This window comes from Centroberyx gerrardi, chromosome 4 (assembly GCF_048128805.1).
Source record: "Centroberyx gerrardi isolate f3 chromosome 4, fCenGer3.hap1.cur.20231027, whole genome shotgun sequence".
In the NCBI taxonomy this organism is placed as follows: domain Eukaryota; kingdom Metazoa; phylum Chordata; class Actinopteri; order Beryciformes; family Berycidae; genus Centroberyx; species Centroberyx gerrardi.
The window spans coordinates 16,962,975-16,984,807 of NC_136000.1; the positions used below are offsets into that span (position 1 = coordinate 16,962,975).

A 21,833-nucleotide genomic window follows, 5' to 3' on the forward strand; every position below is an offset into this window, starting at 1 on the left:
CATTATGTCCACTTGACCTTGTTAACCACCCTTCTGCTGACATCCAATGGTCACTTCCAGCCATAGCAGCATACAAACACAATGGTTCTGTATCTATTACTATGAAGCATTACATGATGTTTGCTTGTTGTGTGCGATGACTTCTCTCATGGCCCATTGTTTCAAATCAGAGTGATTCACCCACACATTCAAACAAATGACATGGGGCAGCTTGCATAGTGCTACAGTGTACAGAATGTAGATAAATGAGACAATACAGAAATAATGAATGTTGCACTTTATTAAATGAGAGTTTAAACATACTCTGTTGCTATGTTTTGTGATGTGACAAGCATGGGTGTATATTGGTGCAAGGGAGCACTCTGAGGCAGGTGGGTGATCTGCTTTTGGAGAAGACAGTGTATCTGTAGGTGAGGTGTTATGGGGGCGCATCCACATCAGAAGGCGAGTCTTACTGTATTTTATAAGGTGTGAAGCAGTGGGGTGATAAATGAAAGAATTTAAAATCAGGCACAGAACAAGATGAAGGCTCAGATAGTGGAATTTATTCAGCCGTTACGATAGAAGCTTCACATCACAGAAAACATGACAACACGCTATTGAATTATGCTCTGCTCTAATGAGTCGAAATTAGTGAAATTAATCTACTCAAATACTGTTAACTGTAGCTTATCACAGCAAATAGATTTGAATGTAATAACATGTCCATACTTATAAAAGATTGTGTGATGTGCCAGACATAATAAAAGAGCATTGCTGGCCTTGGCTCATTGTCTCCACTATACCATTAATGCTGCCTATAAATGGCATCTCTGACCACTTGTATTATCTGAGGAATGCTCTGTCTGCAGACTGTGTTATCCCTGACCTTTCCCGGGGGCATACTTCGCTCTCTGAACAATCCTCCGCCCTCTGCTTTTCACTACGCTTACAAGTCTGCACTAACCCAAACATTTCTCATGGAGCCAGACATGCTTTCATCATTGTGGCCCTAAAGATATTTGCAGACACACTCCTGTTAAGTGTGTGTTCGTGTGTGTGTGTGTGTGTGTGTGTGTGTGTGTGCTTGCACATGCTGGTACAAGTGTGTTAAAGGATGTGGGTTAATCTACAGGAGGTGAACAGCCAATGTTTGATAGCTAATCCCTTGTCAGGCCCTATTAGGCGTCAGAGATCGCTAATTGAACAAACCCCAAAGACGCAAACAGGCACTGGCTGCGTACATGCTTAGACTCTATTGGCATGTTTAACCTCTGAAATCAACTGAAATACACGTGTACATTTATAATACAGCACACCAACAGCACACACACACAAGCTACCAAGACTCCATTTACTGAATTAAATGGCATTTACTACAATATAGTAAATAGAGCCTGAACAAGAGCTGAGAAGTTGAGTAGAGGTTTCTTGAGAAACTGTTCAGGACGGTCAAGTGTGTTTTAGTACCAGACAAATCCCTAGAGTTGACTTGTGACTCTAGGCTGTGACCTCACTGTTAGGTTCCTGTCCCCTCTATATATTGTAATCTGATTGGCTAACACTTTGTCCTCGACTGATTAAACCCCGCCCCCAGGCTTTAGCCTCTGAGCTGATGCTTAATCCAGGATACACACCGTAAGCTGCTGTCTGCTTTTTAATGTATGTGGGGGGTCAGTGTCTGTGTGTCCATTGTTTTTCTTTCATTCATTTTTAGAAGCTTCCATCTGGGTTTTTGAGTGGCTTCGAGTGTGTGTGTGTGTGTGTATGTGTGCATGAACCAGTGATGCTGTTTCGACCACATGTCTGGAGGATATGGAGAAGGACAGACGGCCTGCTGAGGATTTGATACCAACAGGTCAGTCAGCTGAGCTCGACTACAGATAGCTATGTTTGTATGTATGGTGACGCTGAATCAAGTGTGTGTGTGTGTGTGTGTGTGTGTGTGTGAGGGGGGGGGTTATGTATTTGCATTGCTATTCCTCCCATTGATGCATTGTTTTTATACAGTAGAGTTACTGTTATGGTAGGAAGTACCAGCCCCCTTCCCCTCCCATCCCGACAACCCTCCCCTCCCCTCCACATTCAAACACACACACACACACACACACCCACACACACACACACACACACACATACACTCCCATGTGCACACAAACATGCATACACAAACTTGTGCGCACAGACATATATGCACACACAGCTTGTTTTCATTACATTCTATATGGCTGTCTGAAGTTGAACTGTTTCATCTTCATCTTGGTCTTTATATTACAGTTTGGTTAAATTTGTAAGCAGGAGTCTGTGAGGCAGAGACTTTGCCAAGAGCTCAGGGCAAGAGGATTCACTATCACTCCAAATAAATCACAAGGTCATGGAGTTCTTGCTTAGTTGCACGGTTTCTGACGTTCCTACATCTCTGTGCATGTGGAAACAGCGACAGCACTGTTTGATTGTGAGCACGTCACAACTCATTTCACAGTGATATATTGGTAAGAAAAGTCTACACTGAGCATCTTCAATATACCAAGGATTAACAGAGCATGTCTGAGGCAAATCAACAGTCAGAATAGCAACCTGCTGACGAGGTGGAGAGGGAAGGATAAAAGGAGGAATGAGGTGAGAGAGAGGTGAAGAATGAGAAGAGGGATAGTGCTATTCTACTGGCCTGCTCTCTCAGACTGGGGAAAGCTGGGGAGAAACCCACTTAGAGGGGATTTGGGGGAATTACAGGACAGAGTGTACTGTGTGTGTGTGTGTGTGTGTGTGTGTGTGTGTGTGTGTGCATGTACGTTGAGAGGAGGGTTGAGGGTCTTAACTTAATGATTCTTAAGACATGTTACCGTCATGTCGCAGACTAAAGCTCAGTCTAGCCCTCTCATTCATATTGCATAAGGGGAAATGAGCCCTGTTAAGACCCCTAAATTGCTGCTGTTTTTCTGTATCTGAGCACAGACAGCAGTGGTTCCTGAGGCCTGACTGAGCCCAGGCCTGGTCCTGAGGCCTGCTGGGCCTAAGGATGGCCCTCACTCAGCTAAAACCATGGAGACTGTCTTTAGGCAAGGCTCTTGTCTGCTCCCTGCTGGTCTTCCTGCGTCTGCACACAACCAAAGGTAGAGCCATTTTACTTCAGATTCACTCTTCAGTCACCTGATTTAGAGTTCAGCTCTTGGCCAGAATTAGTGTCTTTTTCCTTCTGTGTACGTGTGTGTGTGTGTGTGTGTGTGTGTGTGTGTGTGTCTGTGTGTGTGTGTGTGTGTGTGTTTGCAGGAATGTCCGGATGGGGTGGGTGCTTGGATGGTCAAGACATATTTGCGACCATCAGAGAAAACAGCCTTGCAGGAGAGCTCATCGCTGAGCTCACCACAGACACCACTGGGGACGGGGTTCGCTGGAGCCTCAACGGAAAGGATGCTGATTGGTTCTTCCTGGATGGAGGAAAGCTGCGGCTCAACACATCGCCCGAGAAAGTCCTTGACCGAGAGGTGAAGACATTAGGATGTTCCCCCTCGAATACTGATCCACAACAGTGTTGCAATTTGACTATAATAGGGAAACTATGGATATTGTGAAAGTGATACTGATTTTAGTGTCTTTGAACTACTGAGGCCTCACAATGGCAAGTCTTAACACTCTGAGTATCTGTAGGAATGCATGTAGTGTGGAGCAGCAATGAGGATGTTGTAACTAAGTTTAGAACAAACTAACAGAGATTGAACCTCATCACCTCTTCCTTGGACTGAACACAATCTCTCTTACCGTCATCCTCTTCCTGGCCAGCTGTCTTAAATCATGGCAGCTGTTAAAGGGTCAGTCAGATTAGGAGTCTCTCTCTCTCTCTCTCTCTCTCTCTCTCTCTCTCTCTCTCTCTCACTCACTCACTCTCTCTCTTTCCATTTCCCTTTCCAATTTTCCAGTTTCAACTTACACTTCCTTTAATGGCATGATGTAAATACATTTGTGTTGCCAAAGTATAGACAGTGGTAAATAATAGATAAATGAAGGAAAAACAATGAGAATGGTAATATCAATAAAATCTGGTACTCATAATAAAAGCATAGTATAAAAGGTATAGCATAAAAAGTAAACATAAAATTATAGTATTTTGTTCCTGGGGTCCGCACAAAACACAATTACAGATAGGTGTTTTTTCTGTTTCAGTGTCACACATGTTCCTCCACGATTAAATAATGATGAGTTTGTGGTCACTGATTCTTTATTTTGTTCAAATTCATATTTCTTTATGATTTTTTTATTTTTGAGATATTCTGCCAGTTGGATTTCTCTGTTAATAATAATAATTGGTTACATTTATATAGCGCTTTTCTAAGTACTCATCCACCACTGTTAAGGGACTGATAATAGAGCACTTCCTGTATTTATCTATCAATCTATTGATCTCTCTCTGTCTTTATATCTCTCAGGCGCAGGTTCCCGTCCTAATAGCCGAGTTGGCATGTTATGAAGAGGAAACGCTTCAGGTAGAGACAGTTCACTCCTTTATCTCACCCTTTATTCCTCAGTGTGTCATCGCAGATTAAAACCTGTATGTGTCTTTTTGGTGTTTTAGAGTGTGTACAGGATCATGGTGGAGATTCTCAATGAGAACGATCACACACCTGTGTTCGCAGAAAACACTGTGCAATCTCTTATCCTCAGTGAGGTAACACACACACACACACACACACACACACACACACACACACACACACACACACACACACACACAGACTTGCACACATACATGAAACGCAAGAGATTAAAATACTGTCTAATGTCTAATGTCTCTGCCTTATTGCCTACCTGCCTGTCTGCTTGTGTGTCTTTCTGTCTAGCTGATTCCTGTGAATACTGTAGTATTTACTGTCCAGGCCACGGATGCAGATGATGACATAATCATTTACTCCATTGACCAGACATCAGTAAGCTCTACGACTACATTCTTAAATTAAAAAAATAAATAAATTCTATGACCAGTGCATCATTGTAAATGTATGTGTGTGTGTGTGTGTGTGTGTGTGTGTGTGTATGTGTGTGTTCTGCAGCCCGATGCAGAGTATTTCAAGATGGATCTCCCTAACAGTGGAGAGATTATGCTGTCCAAGCCTCTGGACTATGAGACCAAAACCCTGCTTACCGTCACCATCCATGCCTCGGTAGGCTATGAACATTTTATATATATTATATAGTTTGTACAGCTACAGTAAGTCTCATACATATATGCCTCTAAACAATTTCATCCATCCATTTCTTTCTCTATCATCCTCCCTCAACGTCCTGCAAATTGATATAGTCAGATTTCATTTCCTGATGCTCCTGATGATTGATTACAGAAGATAAACCATACTTTGATTTATGCCTCCATCCATTTCCCCATCATATAATCTTGAATAAGGTAAAAACCTCTAAAGAAATCTTGAATCCGGATTGTTCCAGGAGATGAGCACTGCAGAGCGCTTCAACACCAGCACCACCATCACCATCACAGTGCTGGACGGCGATGACCAGTACCCGCAGTTCCTGCCCTGCACACTGCTCTTCCAGGACGAGTCCAACCGCATCTGCACCAACCCTGTGTACACAGTCAATATCACAGAGGGGGACGAGGTCAGTTGACCAGCACTCCCTCAGCTACACAGAATACATAGTAGTAGTGTTGTTTTGCACATTATGGATCTTTTGCTATTTATTCATTAACCTATAGTATTACTTTGCATATGCAGGTGTTACCAACTATTTCAATGCTGCTACACTGGAACAATTCTAAGTCTTTGAATTTATACTTGTGGTGTGTTGACTGCACATTCAGTCAACCATGTATTATGTAATTGTCTTGCAATGTGTCAGGATCAATGAACCAGGTCAAATTTCTTCTGCACCCATTGCACTTGGTGAATAAAAGTGATTGCAACTCTGATTCTGAAAACCCTTTGAGATCATTTGGAGCCCTTTTCTATCCAAAACATAGAGTAACATTCACTTGCAAGATACAGATCGTCTCACAAGGTTATTGTTTTAGGGTCTATTTTTGTTGAGCTGTGATGTGAGTCTGTGATTAGGAGCGGTCTAAATGTGTGTCCTGCTGCAGGACATTGTTCTGGACTTCTCTCCTGGTCCCATTCATGCTGTGGATGGAGACAGAGGACTCAGCTCCCCACTCAGCTACGCCATCCTCTCAGGTACCACATGCACAGACACAAGTCAAAAGTAGAATGCAATGCGCTGGCATGTTTATCTGTAACTGTCTTTCTGTTAATGCCAGGGGACGATGAAGGCCTTTTCCTGATGGACAAAGAGACGGGGGAGATGAGACTGACTCAGGTGGTGAAGGACAGACTCACTACTCCTGTGCTTCATCTGGAGGTCATGGTGAGACTCATGTACTCGACATTAGTGTCAAGCTTGAATGATACCAACCATCTTTCCTTATTTCTGCATCTTTCTCCCTGTTCTCTCTCTCTTTATTTATCTCTGTATCTCTCGCCCAGGCGTACCAGGATGACGACCCCAGGAAGTACACTGTTGCCACGGCGTTGGTCCGCGTTCTGGCGGTGAACCAATTTCTTCCAGAGTTTGACACGGATGAATACCATGGCTTTGTAATCGAAGGAAAGAGCCCCGCCACTCTGGTCAACACCTATGGCAGCAAAGTACTGATGTTACGTGTAGAGGACCAGGACTTTATGCATGTATGCACTACTACACACACACATACACACACACACAGCACAAAACTGCTGCAAGCAATTTGTTATTTGATTTATATTTAATTTTCTCTTACCCACCCACCTTTTTTTCTAACTCCACTAATTGGCAGGGATTCAATCCCATGATCTACTTTGCCTTCAGTCCGACGTCCAATCACACAGACTTCTACCAAGTCACACAGGAGGGGCTTCTGATCGCCAGGTCCGATCAACTCAAACCAAAAGAGAAGCACATTCTAGAGGTGAGCCTCAGAGGAAGCATTTGCCCAAGCCCAGCACTATGACAACACACCTGATTAAACATGCCAAGGATAAGCTTGAACAGATACTCAACAAACATGTCCTGTTGCATCAGGTTGTCATATTCTGACAGCTAACAGCTATTCTGACCCTAACCTACCAAACAGCATTTATGTGTTGCAATATCTTTGAATGAGGTTGTTATCCAATTCACTGCAGTACACTAGCTGTTTGTCTTTCACCAAGAGTAGTAAAAATAAAAATAAGATGATGATGATGATGATGATGATGATGATGATGATGATGATGATGATGATGATGAAGATGATAATACCCTGCAGGTTACGGCTATAGACCAGGAGTCAGGTGATGCCGCCTATGCTACTATAGTGGTGGAGGTGTTACCTGAAGGACAAGCAAGTAAGGAGAACACTCATGCACTTGCACACACAATTGATTGTTTGTGTGCTTGCAAACTAAAAAAAACTGTGTGTGTGTGTGTGTGTGTGTGTGTTGTGTGTGCGTGTGCATGGACACTGCAGTTCCTTACAGTCCATTGGGAGATGACCGTCTGAGCGGCTGCACAGTGGGCAAAGCTTTGCTTCTGAGTGTCGTGTTCATGACCATACTCGGATGCATACTGTGTGTGATGTCATGGCTGATGAGGAGGCACAAGGGGCAGAAGGACCCGCTGGAGAGAGGCTGTGTGGCCCAGGGCAAACACCCCAATGTGGTGAGATCACTAATCACTCTATTAATGTCGTCTAAATTCATATTTACCAGGATTTGTTCAAGCTTGTGTTACTGAAATCTTCTCCATGTACTCCTACAGAGCTTACGGTGGTTCCAACTGGTGAGTTATCAATCTACTAGCTCCTCTTCATCCTTGTACTCCTCCTCCTCTCCTTCTTGTCCTGGTTCTTCTGTCCCACTCCTTAATAAACCCTGTGTCTACTAGTCGTGATCTCCATTGCAACAGTGCAGTGTCTTTGTGAAAAGCGAATCCGTGGTCTTTCAACTTGCTACTTTAAGTATAAATCTGATCTGATGATCTGATGAAGGTTGCAAGTCTAAAGTGTAATGATTTTACTAAAACTTAATAAATGGCTTACATCTCTTACATGACGAAAAGATGAAAATAAACCCTCATAAACCCTGATGAAGGCCACAAGCTGAAACGCGGTGGTTTTGCTAATAAATGTTTGCTGCCAGTGCTGCAAGTGTTGCTGGAATCTATTCTTTTCCAGTGTTACATCTCTTACATCTTACAGGATGTTGTGCTTTTTCCAAACATTGATCTGCTGCCTGTTGTCCCTCCCTAGGTGAGTCACCGCAGCCCCATGCCGCAGATGGATGACACACCCTTCAGCAATGAAGAACTCGGAACCTACAACCCTTCCTTCAGCCACCAGGACAAACCTGGCATCTACATCCACCAGGACCTGCCGCCCTGCCGAGGCCCGACTCCGCCCAGCACGACCGCTGCACCTGACACCAGCTTCATCCCCACAGAAACCCTGTGCAGCCCTCTCATCCTCAATAACAACGTTTCTACGCCAACCAAAAGGGCCTCTAGTTCACCCACCTTTCACCCAACCGTTTTGGATGCGAGCCCCGCGCATGTGGCTCAAGATGTCGCTCCGCCCAAAGAGAATGTTGCCTCTCCAACCCTGACATCTGATACAGCTCTAGACTCTACTGAGGCCAATCAAGGCCTTGCACCACCTTGCACCAGCCCTGTGCCCCCTGAAGTCATTAACACTCCACCTGTCATCTCTCCTGGTTTACAAACTACACCAACCAACATCGTCAACCCCTATTCTCCTCCATCTTCTCCTACTGCTCCGAGTAGTCGTACCCATACTGCTTCAGCAGAGATAGACTCACCCTGTCACAAACCTGGTGTGGAAACGCCCACAAACCCCTCATATCCCCAAGGAGAGGCAGCTTCGCCTTTAGCGTCCTCACCCTACCCAAAGCAGACCAGCACACCCCCACCCACCCCAGAGCATGCACCCTTAAAGGTCCACTTGGTACACATCGATACGTCTCCCATCGCCACACCTCCATGTACAGACGCACCCTGTCAGGTAGACCTACCCTCCGCATCGTCGGACCAAACCCACACTGTGGGGCAGCCAGAGGGGGCAGCAGACGCCGTTAGTCCATCTCAGCAGCGAAGGCCCTCGACAAACTCGGGAACCACCCAGGACGGCCGCGGGGAGGGGGAGGGGAAGGTGGATGACGATGGTTTTCGGGGTGATGAAGATGCAGACAAGAACAATGAGAGTGACGACGAATTACAGTCCGACGAGGAAGAGCTGTTGAGAGTGCTTGCTCGTTTGAATCCCACTTTTATCTCATTTAGCAAGTGAGTGACGGGTCAGACGACAGAGAACGGAGGAAGTGAAGGGAAATGGAGCAGAAAGTCAGCGGACCGATTGTGCAAGAGAGAAACACTCTGTTGTACACTCTGTTGTGGTTCTGTTGTACTGTAGGTACTGCTGAAGCATGGAAGAGGACAGAATACATACACACCACATACAATACAGTGGCCACATAGAAAAAGATATTGCACACATGCATACATTCATACATTGTATATATACAAACATATGAACACAACCACCACACACACACACCACACAATCAAGATGATGAATCATAACACAAATGCAGTTGTTGGCCATTCATCACACACAATTAGTCTAGGTAACAGGAATCAAATGACCTTGGTTGCACAGTGTTGTTATAGTTACAAACTTATTCCTACTGTTCTTTAAATCAAACTAACTACCTTAGATTTAAAAAAAAATACAACATATACACAGATTATAAGCATAGCACAAGTATCCCAACCTGTCTTAAATCAAGATATATTGTCGTCCAATGTTTCCAAATACTGAGATTGTATTTTTTTTTTTAATAGCTGCGGAGTATGTTCAAAACTCCCATTCAGTGCGCTGCAGCACTAATGGTGTTTTGTTGTTTTGCTTACTCTCCATACAAGCTGCCTCAGTCTTGAGTAAAGTCATCATCTGACTGAAACAATGAGCCATGAGCAGTCATTTTTTATACACTGCATACACAAGTGCACAGAAAGTTGATCACATTCAAAGAAGAAGAAAAATCAAGAAAAACAGCAAACTGCTTTGTCTTTATGCAGCTTGTGACTGTTTGTGTGTGAATGTGCTTGGTGAATTAGCAATCTGCCAGCTCGTGTTCTGACATGGGGTTAGCTATTAAACATTGATTTTTCACCTACCGTAGTACCGTACTTCCTCTAACACCACATGCATGTATACAAACACATCCAAAAAGTTGTCTATAAAAACCTTTGGGGCTAAGGTTCTTAATGGATGGTTAGTGAGGAGGGCTTGTGATCAGAAAGTCACTTGTTCAAATTCCCAGACCGGCTGTGAAATTCAGGGTGGTGGTGGTGAATGACGATGAGCAACAGCTCCAGTAAAGATGCTCAATGGTCAAAAGTAGAAAATTGTGTTTATACTGGGCAGTTCCCAGGTGTGAATGGGTGTTTGAATGAGAAACTGAATGAATGAATGAGAGTGTTGCTTAAAAGAGCATGCATACTCATCAAACCTTTGCTGGATAGACAAATAATCTGAAACAATGCATGTCTGACCTCTGTGTTGAAATGTAGTAAAAGGGTGTGAGGGAGCTCCATTGCTTGGTTTGTTAAGAATGGCAGTGACATACCTGAAAAATAAACCACCCATACTAAAAATGTGCTCAAGCCTGTGGATTTAAATTCCCAACATTTGGTATGTTATGGGGACCAGAGGGCAAATAATTCTGCAGAAAGAAAAGGTAATTTGATGCCACAGCAAATTGGTTTAAGACAACACTCACTTCTCAGAGATCATGGGGCCAGCAGCTCTGTGGAAACCAGGGAGTGGACAGAGCGTTCCTCACATGGCAGAAGGCAGGGAAAATCAACGACGGCTGTCAGGGAATCTTGTGCTTATTGGTCTTATTATCTTATTTTTCTATAAGATGTGTGGATCAGTATTTCTTTTTTACCTCGCATATAATGAGAAAGAAATGGTAAGAATTAAGAGGACAAGAGAACATAAGGATTTTTTATCTGTCCATTTTCTTTTGCTTTCCACACAAATAGAGTAGGATAAAAAATAATAGCTTGGCTATAGAGTTTGTTAAATATCCCATCATTTGTACTAGCAAATAAAATGAAGTAGTTTGTGTGGAAGACCTGATTAGCACAGCAACCAAGTCACAATATACTGCATACCCAAAGCTCCAATTTAATTTGTTTTTATTGAGACATTCTTCTCAATCACAAAAACTGGACCTGATTGTTAGAGCGCTCACAGTTTGCAGACCAACAACTGATTTACAGTAAAGTCACTAGTGAAAGGCTTGTCGCTGCAGTGAGCATGTAAAAAACCATTATCATATACATAATAACATACCATAAAAATTATCAACAGTGGTTATAAATGGTGGTAGAGATAATAATACAAGCATAATATAAACATTTTTAGACAGCTCCAAAGATATTAATGGGGAAGGGGAAGTGTGTGAAGGGAAAAGTGTTTTTTCAAAAGAGGGCAGACTTTTTTGCTTGGCACATAAATGAGTTAGTAGTCCAGCTGAATCAAACAAAATTCAAAACGTAACATCAAAAAGGGGAAGTCAGATAGAAAACAGGAGTACACATATGTATGTGCAAACACACACACTCACTCACAGACACTCACTCACAGACACTCACTCACAGACACACATTCACAGACACATACACACACACAGCACACTATTTTGAAATGAGGTGATGAGAAGGGAAAAAAGCAGGCCGCAATCTAGGACAAAGCATCCATCAGTCCCTCGGGCAGAGCTGAATTCACCTTGATTCCTTCAATTAGCACAACCCACCCTTAAGTAGGAACCATATACTCTATAAATGGGTGCTTTGGGGACCAGTATGGCAAACAGTGTGGTCCCACTGGCGATACCGTATTGCACTAGTCCAAATAGTCTTCAATGGCATGGGAATTTAATATTTACCCCTCGTTCCAAACATCCTATGCATCCATCCTATCCAGCATTACCACAGTATGACACACTGTGGTCAACAGGGACAAGAAAAGCAAAGTACAAGTGAATCAGCAACTAGCTTCTGCTGTTTGGGTGTGACCGCATGTTTAGACAGAGGAGTAAAACATGAATTCTAAAGGCTGGAACTCAGCTTTACTCTTCATGGTCCAGTGTGTTGCAGAAACAAGCAAGTCATTTGTGTATTGGGTGTATTGGGGAAGCCAGCATGCAGGAAAAAATGGTAGTGCTAAAACTTGTGATTAGAACCCGGGATCTCTGGCGAGCTACCGAGCTAAACTCAAAGTGATGCAGTGATCAGGCTCTTAGAGTCTTTATATAGACGTGTCCCGCAATGACACGTGCAGTAGAGTTTTTTTGAAATTTTTAGGACTGACTGACCAAGTGACTTATGCTAGCTGCTGGTTGCAGCTTAAAAAAAAATGGTACTACCCAAACTCTTCTGTTTACTGCAAGCCTAAACTTATTGTTCTAACAAGGCTATCATAACAAAACATGGCTATTTCACAGAGTAATCCTTTCCAAAAAAGAGTTAATCTGCACAAAGTGTCAGTTAACACTGTTTGCCCTTTGCCTGAGCTGGACAAGGCAAGGCTAGTGGTGGAAGCAGAGCAGAGGCTGGCGATATAAATCCCAAACTTATGCACTACCGAGCTTGAGGACACATTGCTCACGCACATACACATCACTTAGAATGCTAGCGTGTACAATGGGACACATTCAAGAAATCAAATAAATTATTGTCTGTGGCGTTGGGTGTAGTCAGGCTCATCTCGTCTGAAACACTCTGTCCGCTGTGAGAGGAGCAGAGTGGCACTCGATGAACACACAGTCTTTTGGGCCGAGGCGATGTTAGAACTCGTCGTGTCGAGCGAGAGCCTCTCCGAAGTCGGTCGCCTGGCTGCCCACAAACAGGTCGTACTTCTCCACTATTTCTGCCCTGGTGAGACGGCCATCCTGATAGCGGGAGAATAACAGACAAGTTAAGCCCTGTATTTATGCCAGAACACGCATAAAAACAGATGCACAAACAAAGATAAAAATGTAAAAAAGCAGGCACACACATCAAGTTGTACATACATCAAGTCGTCTATTGACATTTAAAATAATTTAAAACCTCAAAAAAAGGGTAAAAAAAGAAAAAAAAAAGACTCCTTTAACAAACATACACATACCTTGTCTGTATCTGACTCGTAGACCAGGTGCTTGGCCTCGGCCTCGGCGTGGTCGTAGTCACTGGGCAGGATCCAGTCTCTGGTCTCCTCCTTGTCCATCTTCCCGTCTTTGTTTTTGTCTCTGAACTCGGTGAACTGCTCCCTCTCCGTCTTCACCCACTCGGGCTCTGCGGGGTCGCCCTCCTGGTTGTACATGTCGCCTACGGGGCAGGAGGTAGGAGCAAGTTGAGTGAGAGTGGATGATGATGATAAATATATGTAAAATAACATATGAAAGTGCTTATTGTCTCTTTTGCTACTTGACTCTGTATCCTCCGTCCACCCTGTCCTGCCACCACTGATAACCCAAGAACACTGTGATGTTAAACACATGATAATAAAACTGTTCAGCTAGAACTCACCTATGTACTCGTCCAGGTCAATGAAACCATCTCCATTCTTGTCAATGTCTTCCATGGTTTCCTACAGGATGGGAAGAAAGCATAGGGAAATGAAGAGGGATGAAAGGATATAGGGTTGGGCTCTTCCTTCAGTACCTCTGTGTGTGTGTGTGTGAGTGTGTGTGGGTGTCCCTCACCAGCACTACAATGTCTTTCATGTGGTCGTACTCCTCGGGGTGAAGGAAGGCTGTGAACTCCTCCTTGTTGGCTTTCATGTCCGTGTCCAGGTCGGCCATTTTGAACCTCCTCTCATCACGGGACATCATCTGCCTGTAGCTGAAACCGTCTTCAGGGTCGGGGTCATCTGCAGGTCAGAGGTCAGAACTTTGTAGAGTGTGTGTTTGTGTATGTGTGTGTGTGTTAGTGCTGAAACGATTAGTTGAAAATATTTTTAATCGACTATAATTGTGATAATTGATTAATTGTTTTAGTCACTTATCAAGTAAATACAAACAAAGGTGCTGGTTACAGCTTCACAAATGCTAAAATTTACTTGCTTTTCTCCGTTTCATATCATTATAAAATGTTTTTGGCTGCTGGTCAGACTAAGTAAGCAATTTGAAGACATCACATTGGGCTCTGGCAACTTGTGATGGGCATTTGTCATTATTTTTGACATTTTATAGACTGATTAATCATGCTCCTTGAATATGTACTGGTAATACTTGAGGGATACAACATAATTTCTCATCAAATGTGTGAATATAGTCTTCATCCATACCAAGAATGTATCCGTACGTGGCGTTCTTATACTCCTCCCAGGACACCAGTCCGTCCCCGTTGAGGTCGTGACCCTTCCACTGCCGATCCACATCATCGTAGATCCATCTCTTCTGAGCGTGCTTGATCCACTTCTTCATCTCCTCAACAGTCACAAAGCCGTCCTTGTCCTCATCTATACGCTCTACCAACATGCTGCGGAGACAAAGAGAGAAAGCTTAGCACATGTTCAAGTTTTATCCTCATATTGCCCTGTTGCTCTGGTGTGTTGCCTGAGATGAACTTTACTGCTCTCTGAGGGGAAACTGGGTCATTACCACAGCAAATAATAGAGGTGTAGGTTGGAGAACCAAGAGTAAAAAGATAGTAAAATAAAATAATCATTAAAAGACATTTAAAGGTATGATGCTAGTAAAATGATTCTCCAGTAAAATAGAAAATAGAATTCGCAAAGCGATGGCCACTGATAAATTTACATATAACTGCAATTAACAGATTCACAAATGTACAGATGTCACCAGTCCTGTCCGAAGATTACATGCACAACATTTTCCCAGCATGCATTACCCGAGCCTCTCCTTGCTCTCCTCTGGTGTGAGCTGGTCGAAGGTCTTGGCCTCATCCTGTCCCAGAAAGGCCTCGTGGTCGTAGTCGAAGTTCTCCGCGTCGTCGTGCTCTCGGTTACTGAGCGGATCGTCGTGGTGAACACGGTCCTTCTTCTCGGTGGGTTTGCTGGTGGCATAGACCACACAGAGCGCAAAGCACATGACGAGCGGCCGCAGCTCCATCCTAGTCTGGGCCAGGAGCAGAAAACAAAATACAATTATCACTTAAATAGTGGGTCAAGGTGAAATTTTATACTGATCAACATGGATTTCAAAGTTAATCCTATTAGCACACTAATGAATGCTGTCCATCTATAGACCATGTAGCCTTTAACTTGTGGGATTACTCACTTCTACACTAGCCAGTCTATTTAAATGTCTATTCATTCAGACAGCGATGACTCACAGCATGAGCAAATATTCTGAGAATTTTGGGTGAGAGGTGAATTATGATACAACTTTGTCAGATTTCTCTGAAATTTGTTATGCATCATAGCAAATTGGGATCAGTCATTTTTGGCAGATGACTCAATTTCCCATTTGCTTTCCTTTTGGTGTTTTATGGTGGTTTCCTGGATTCTCAAAAAGTAAAAAAATACATTAAAAAAGTATATATTCAAACATGTAAAAAAATATTAGTTATAGATACTATATTTGAATCATTATCCCACTCGATTCAAATTATGAACTACACTGAACCCATTCCTTCAAACAAATCCAAAACAGTGCTTTGTCGTCAACACCCTTATTAATGATGGAAATCCCACCATTGATAATTTTCTCGAGATCCTCTCCTATATAAGATATTAAGAAACCTCCTGGCAGCAACTTTCGTAATATCCATCTAATATAATTTATTATCATTGGAATAAATGCGATATATCTCGCATTACTCAGACAAAAAATATCTTTAATTACTGACTACTTTAACTATTCTCTTTAAAAAGAATCCTCACTGCTTCAGCATTACAATTATCGATGTCTGTTCTCATTTTTCCCACCTTAAACACCGTTAGCCTCTGTGCTGACTCTTTATCACGACTCCCTTTAAAACAATGTGTCCAGTATTCCTAATAATCAGCTGACCCAATAGTGTTACCAGCCAAAAACAAGGTTATCACAAGTGCTAATATTAGGCTAGCTGACCTGGCGTTACCGTTAGTTGATACCTGCTGTTCTGCGGTTTAACTCGTCCGCTGAACATAAATAATAAACTGTATGGTTATCCACACTGCGTACTTCTAAATAATAGTTGTAAGAAAGAATAAAGTTCTACTCATTTTTCTGTTTAAACCATAATTTTCTAGGCAACTCACCGGTTTCTTCGGGGAAGTCTTTCGTTTCAATTTTAGACCCGCCCCCGGATACACACCCATGCACTTCCGATGGTAAAACACCAACCGACCAATGGGAGCTCGAGGAGGGGAGTGCGATGTCGCCTCCTCATTGGTCCACTTCAGGGCAGCCTCGGTGATTGGATTGGCCGAGAACCGCCACGTCCTCAAAGTCAACAAAACCTAGTTCATTCATAAAAACTAAACTCCGCAGCTGTCAGGACAGGTGAGACTGTGCGTACGGTTTCTCCTCAGGTACGCGCTGCATAAAAATGACCCAATACGATACATTTCCACTTGAAATTGGAATGGAAAAAGGACAAATACCAGAAACTGCAGTAGAAAAGTTATTTAATTAATATACAGTTGTTAAAAACATAACAGGGATATTGCCTAAATCAGTGGTTCTCAACTTTTTTTACTCGTGGCCCCTTAAAACGAAGCCATGCCAACAGGCTGCATATGCAGAGAAAACAATGATTTTTGCTTTTCAGGTTGTTTCATTTGATTATCAGAGGATGTTGAGGTGCTGAGAACTGTTCAGTATTTCATAAGAAAAAAAGAAAAATCAGAAATAGACATGATAGTAAGTTTTTTTTTTTTCATTTTGCAAATTTTCCCAAATTATTTTGTGACACCCAGGCTGAGAACCACTGGCCTAAATTCCCCAGTGTCAGCAAATTCTCTAGAATCCAGCACAGTCAAGCAGGCCCCTACATTCAAAAAGGTAAAAATGGCAAGTCTTCACTCTTGACTAATTAAAACACCTTTATTTATTTTGCTTGGGTAAACTACTCAAACTAGTATTAATAATACAATTTTACTATAAATTAAGAAAAACAAAAGGTTTCTTAATTTCAAGTCAAGTGCCTTTGATTTGTAGAACTGCCCTCCTCTTCTTTGAATGTATGGATGACTCATTCTCCAATGAGCACATCTACTATAACTCTGAAGCCAAGGCAGCTTTCTTCCTCGGTGCTGCGCACTAGAATCCATGACCCCTTTTCATCATGAGCAGTGGAAAGGTTGTAACACGGAGCGGGTGATATCAAAACAGCAAAATGACAGCACTCCCAGGGAATGGTGCTAGGTGGAGGGCTCGCACCATATCTCTGCTACTGCCTTTCCCCATCCAGACCTACTGTGGATCTGAAAGAATTGGGTTTCAAATGCCTTCCCTACAGGTACAATTTAACCATATTTCTGTTGTCTATTCAATATTAGATTATTTGATCTTGAGGCTCAGGGGAGAAGAGGCAAGGAATGATTCTGGAAAGGATCTTTGCCAGACAATTTAACACATCTCCTTATTACAACTATGCTGTATAAGCCCAACTGCAATAGCTGTCTTTGAATAGTCTGAGTGAGTCCATCTCAACCTCACAAATAACAGTGTCTCTACTTCTTATAGGCAGCTCATATGACACCAAGCAGTTAGCGAGGCCTCCATGTCTCAACCCACTGCCATGTCTTCCAAATCTGCTTCGTCTGTCTGTTCTCCTGCTTCCTCCTGTGGATTGGCATCTTCTGACTGTTGACTGGATTGACAGGTTGCGTCCGTCTGTTCAGCACTATCACCGCTTCCTGCAGGGGAAACACAAAAAGCCACGTTCAAGCTTTTGACATTAAAAAGTTAATTCTTTGTCAAGCTGCAGATAAAAGGTCAATCTACTCCTAAAAGGGTCCAGGTCAAGCTACTCCTAAAAGGAAGCAACATAAGGAAGTGGAACTAGTTTATGTGTGTGAGCATGCCCTGGACCACCAGGGGCCCCAAAAGATTCTGAGTACTGCTTCCAGTCTCAATGCATTTTGCAACATCTCACTAGTTTCAGTTGAAATGTGCAGCCAGGCGAAACCTTGACACACACTTACCTGCCTGAGGCCCCTAACCGTAGGCCACAGTTTAGAATGAGTATGGGGCCCAAGTCACGGCCTCTACTGCCCTAAACATGATTTCTATTGATACAGAGGCCTCAACCACAATTATTAAACTGCCACCTATTGATTGTATGTTTATGAGCAATGCATTTAGTGAATATCATCCAACATCCAAGATACAGTGCGTTACTTATATACTGGTGGGGCAGGGGGGTCTAGGTACAGACATAATCAAACCTGTTCAATGAATTTCAATATTTAACCATTTCATTCCCACCACCTGTCACCTCGCCTCCTTAAAGCCACAACCTGAAATCCAAATATAAACAAAGGGAAGCCCCACCACTACCGCTACCACTACTAAGGCTTGCCTTGGGGTTGGACAAATGTTATCACTCTCAAATTGAATGAGCGAGTTGTAGATACAAGGAATGGCAGTTTGTAATAGTTAAAAATGAGTTTCAGATTATTTTGAACCTGTAAAAGGTTTACGTTTGTGTTAGATAAGATATACTTTAATGTCCCCATAGGGAAATTTGTTCTGTGAACAGGCTAGTATCTTGAGTTACGGTGTGTGGGTGCAGATCGGTGGGAGGGGGGCCCAATAGGACGTGTGTGCCCAGGGACCCTGTGGTTGGTTAATCCGGCCCTGTGTGTGAGACAGCACAAGTTGTGGTAATTGTATTAGTGGCGTGTGATGGCAACAGATTTTGTACTACAAAGAATGTGGCCATTTGAAAAAAATTATTATCATTATTATTATTATTATGTTGCTTCAATGTGTATGTATGGGTGTGTATGTATGTACATGTATGTGTGTGTGTATGTATGTGTATATGTATGTATATGTGTATGTATATATGTATATGTATATGTTTATGTATATATATATATAGTATATACATATTATATCCCTCATTATTTGTCTGTTTGTATGCATATGTTATAAAACCTGAAAATTCAATAAAATAAAAATCATTAAAAAAAAAAATGAATGTGGCCATTATGGCTGACCTGTGCTGGTTTCACCCTCTTTCTTCTCAGTAAGGAAGATGCGCTGCATCATCAGTCTCTTCACAGTGTGGCACATGTACTTGAGCTCTGGAGTACTGTCTGCGTCTCCTGCAGACACACACAGACATGCAGCATCAGCAACACAAAAGTCATTAGTATAATTTTTAAAAATATTGAAAATAGATGGAGCAGAAACTTACCATTCGATGGTCCCTCCTCAAACAGCACACAAGTTCCCACAGCATCTGTGAAGAGGGAGAGAGTAAAGGTGATATATTAGTATAGCATTTCATTTTTACAGTAAACACCACTATAGGAGTTCATGAACAGTCAGTGTCAATGCGTACCACACTAGGTAAAAACAGTCAGCAGCACTTTCATTTTTCTATTTGTTTTCTATTCTAAAATCATACTTCTAAAAATCACACTTCTACTTCTGCAAGAATAGAAGGCTTCATCATGGTAATATTTAATTCTATGTCTTGAATCAGACTTTTCGGGAAGTAATTTTGCCTGAAATTTAAAGCTGGTGAAAAAAGCATCAATGCCAGTGGTGAAGGCAGATCACCAGAGTAGATAATGTTAGGCTGACTGTTCCTGAATCTCAATGGAGGTGGTGAGAAGTGAAAATGTTACCAACATAAACAATTGCCTCAAGAGGGAAAATAGGAGACGGCAAAATACTCTGCAGGTGTATACAGCAGGTGCTGATGCAGACTACGCTCTTTTCCTTCCGTTTTTCCAGTTTTTACGGTTTATTCTTACCTTCATACTCTCCTACAAATACATACTGTCCAACTTGCATCATGGGTTTCTCGCTGTCAACATCCTTCAACACAAATGAGAAAACCAAATCAGTGCACGCTAGAATGAGACTTCCAGAAATGTTGACGCCATGCATAGTGGTCCATTTTTTTCTTTTTCTTTTCAGACCACGACCCCAAAACTCACCAGTATTTTGCATGTGCCACGGCACTTGGACAGGAAATCATTGTTGATTATACCAGAGAGCTCCACCACAACCAGCTGCTCCTGAAAAGAGATGGAAAAGTCAGTGATTAGCTCAGGGTTTGCCAAACTTTATATAAATACACTTTAGACCAGCACACCCCCATTTGATAGAGCTTCTGTCCCAGGGACCCCCAGTTGAGAACAGGTGTAGAAACTGAGAGACTGAAACCTCTGATGAGAACAGACACTCTTACACATTCTCTCCTGTTACTTACTTCCAAACGGATGAATTATATTATTATATATATTATATTATATATATTAAAGTAATCCTCAATTTGCTGGGGAACCCCTGTAATCCTCTCAAAGACCCCTGGGTGTCCCCCGACCCGCATTTAGGTATTGCCGATTTAGCTAACGTGTTAGCTACATAAAGCTAGGCTAGCTATATTGGTAACCTAGCTACAAGCAATAACGCTTTTCATGTTCATCACAGTTTCATACCTCCTCTTCCCATTCGTCTCCCATGTTCAAAGTCCTGAAACGAAAGAGGGGATACAATGACGTTATAGTATCTCTTCCTGAAGCCTATAGCGGTGTATTTATGTGGAGAAACCCACACTCATTTTTTACTAACACATTTACCAAAGGGCTTCCACCACTTCCGCGAATGTACGGTGTGCGAGAAGCTGAGCTGCCCAGTTCATTTTCAATTACTAGCAACGACCTTCGAGGGGCGCTGTTGTTCAGTTTTACTTGCATGTTTTGTAGCTGATCCATTCATTATGATCTGGATATTCATGCAAAATCTCTCTCTCTCTCTCTCTCTCTCTCTCTCTCTCTCTCTCTCTCTCTCTCTCTCTCTCTGTTTATTCTACTTAGATTACTCCCAAAATGAGTGGATCTAAAGGCTATTGGCTACCTGTAAGCGCACACTCATCTGCATTTCACATAAATGTTAATAATGTTCTTCTGCAGGAGGCCATAGCTGAGGTGATGAGATGAGATGAGATGAAATGAGACGATACACTTTATTGATCCCCAAGGGGAAATTCATCTGTCAAGACAGAAGCGACAACAACAAAAACATAAGGAAGCACACGCATCAAACATATTCAAACCAAACACGAAACAATCACACACACACACACACACACAGGAGGCCAAGACAAAGGAAACAGATTCAAACCACACGAGAAACACTATTGAATCACAATCAAAGGGCATCATAAAAAACAATACAATACAAAATAAAATGTTGCATGTTGTGCAGCGAAGCAGACGTTAACACACATGTAGCAGCGCCTGGGGGCAGGGGATTAGTTTTTCACTAAAAGGTCTTTGCAGGGTCAGTGAGGAGGGTTCATCGTCCATACAGGTGTGACTCTGCTCTGAACCACGGCCTCCAGTGGCTCCAGAGGTTCTTAATGCACACATTAAAGGAGAATAACCATCTAAAATCCTTGACTTGATGATGGTATTACTGTCGGTTGTTTAGGACGTAATGGATAGCCCCGATAAATAATATGGCACTTTATCGATCCCCATAGGGAATGTCTCTTTTGGCTTCCCCCTCTCCAGGGAGGTCAGAGGTCAGGGTCGGCTACAGAGCAGCACCCTGGAGCTGGCAGGGAGTCGGCGTCTCGCTCAGGACTCAGCAGGGAGGATGGCTGCCGACACGGGGCTTGAACCAGGG

At 42.7% G+C, this 21,833-nt stretch overlaps 3 protein-coding genes across 3 annotated transcripts; 1 reads left to right on the top strand and 2 right to left on the bottom strand.

The window, feature by feature from the left end:
* The first annotated feature begins 2,998 nt into the window (after positions 1-2,998).
* On the top strand, positions 2,999-9,434 carry LOC139933216 (uncharacterized). Its single transcript, XM_071927271.2, has 16 exons — positions 2,999-3,092; positions 3,250-3,464; positions 4,404-4,460; positions 4,550-4,642; positions 4,815-4,901; positions 5,025-5,135; positions 5,416-5,586; positions 6,068-6,158; positions 6,242-6,348; positions 6,468-6,668; positions 6,797-6,928; positions 7,268-7,346; positions 7,469-7,659; positions 7,759-7,779; positions 8,249-9,297; positions 9,425-9,434. The coding sequence occupies exons 1-16, from the start codon at positions 2,999-3,001 to the stop codon at positions 9,432-9,434; spliced, it is 2,709 nt and encodes a 902-aa protein (XP_071783372.2).
* A 1,774-nt stretch (positions 9,435-11,208) lies between these two features.
* calub (calumenin b) lies at positions 11,209-16,329 on the bottom strand. The gene is made up of 7 exons (XM_071927295.2): positions 16,277-16,329; positions 14,923-15,149; positions 14,357-14,550; positions 13,773-13,939; positions 13,597-13,657; positions 13,196-13,395; positions 11,209-12,977 (listed from the first exon to the last, which is right to left on the bottom strand). The coding sequence occupies exons 2-7, from the start codon at positions 15,141-15,143 to the stop codon at positions 12,873-12,875; spliced, it is 948 nt and encodes a 315-aa protein (XP_071783396.1). The 5' UTR covers positions 15,144-15,149; positions 16,277-16,329; the 3' UTR covers positions 11,209-12,872.
* Positions 16,330-17,049: 720 nt separating this feature from the next.
* On the bottom strand, positions 17,050-20,793 carry gtf3c6 (general transcription factor IIIC, polypeptide 6, alpha). The gene is made up of 6 exons (XM_071927283.2): positions 20,642-20,793; positions 20,138-20,218; positions 19,952-20,015; positions 19,387-19,431; positions 19,187-19,294; positions 17,050-17,878 (listed from the first exon to the last, which is right to left on the bottom strand). The coding sequence occupies exons 1-6, from the start codon at positions 20,663-20,665 to the stop codon at positions 17,748-17,750; spliced, it is 453 nt and encodes a 150-aa protein (XP_071783384.2). The 5' UTR covers positions 20,666-20,793; the 3' UTR covers positions 17,050-17,747.
* Between the last annotated feature and the right edge of the window lie 1,040 nt (positions 20,794-21,833).

Excerpts from the sequence above, each read along its gene's own strand:
- calub (XM_071927295.2), bottom strand. The coding sequence starts at position 15,143 with ATGGAGCTGCGGCCGCTCGTCATGTGCTTTGCGCTCTGTGTGGTCTAT. Across the intron at positions 13,658-13,772 it reads TGAAAGACATTGTAGTGCTG|GAAACCATGGAAGACATTGA; the intron begins GTGAGGGACACC and ends CCCATCCTGTAG. Across the intron at positions 13,396-13,596 it reads TGACCTGGACGAGTACATAG|GCGACATGTACAACCAGGAG; the intron begins GTGAGTTCTAGC and ends CCTGCCCCGTAG.
- LOC139933216 (XM_071927271.2), top strand. The coding sequence starts at position 2,999 with ATGGCCCTCACTCAGCTAAAACCATGGAGACTGTCTTTAGGCAAGGCT. Across the intron at positions 5,587-6,067 it reads ATATCACAGAGGGGGACGAG|GACATTGTTCTGGACTTCTC; the intron begins GTCAGTTGACCA and ends GTCCTGCTGCAG. Across the intron at positions 6,669-6,796 it reads AGGACCAGGACTTTATGCAT|GGATTCAATCCCATGATCTA; the intron begins GTATGCACTACT and ends ACTAATTGGCAG.
- gtf3c6 (XM_071927283.2), bottom strand. The coding sequence starts at position 20,665 with ATGGGAGACGAATGGGAAGAGGAG. Across the intron at positions 19,432-19,951 it reads ATTTGTAGGAGAGTATGAAG|ATGCTGTGGGAACTTGTGTG; the intron begins GTAAGAATAAAC and ends CCCTCTTCACAG. Across the intron at positions 17,879-19,186 it reads AGAGGGTGAAACCAGCACAG|GAAGCGGTGATAGTGCTGAA; the intron begins GTCAGCCATAAT and ends TTTCCCCTGCAG.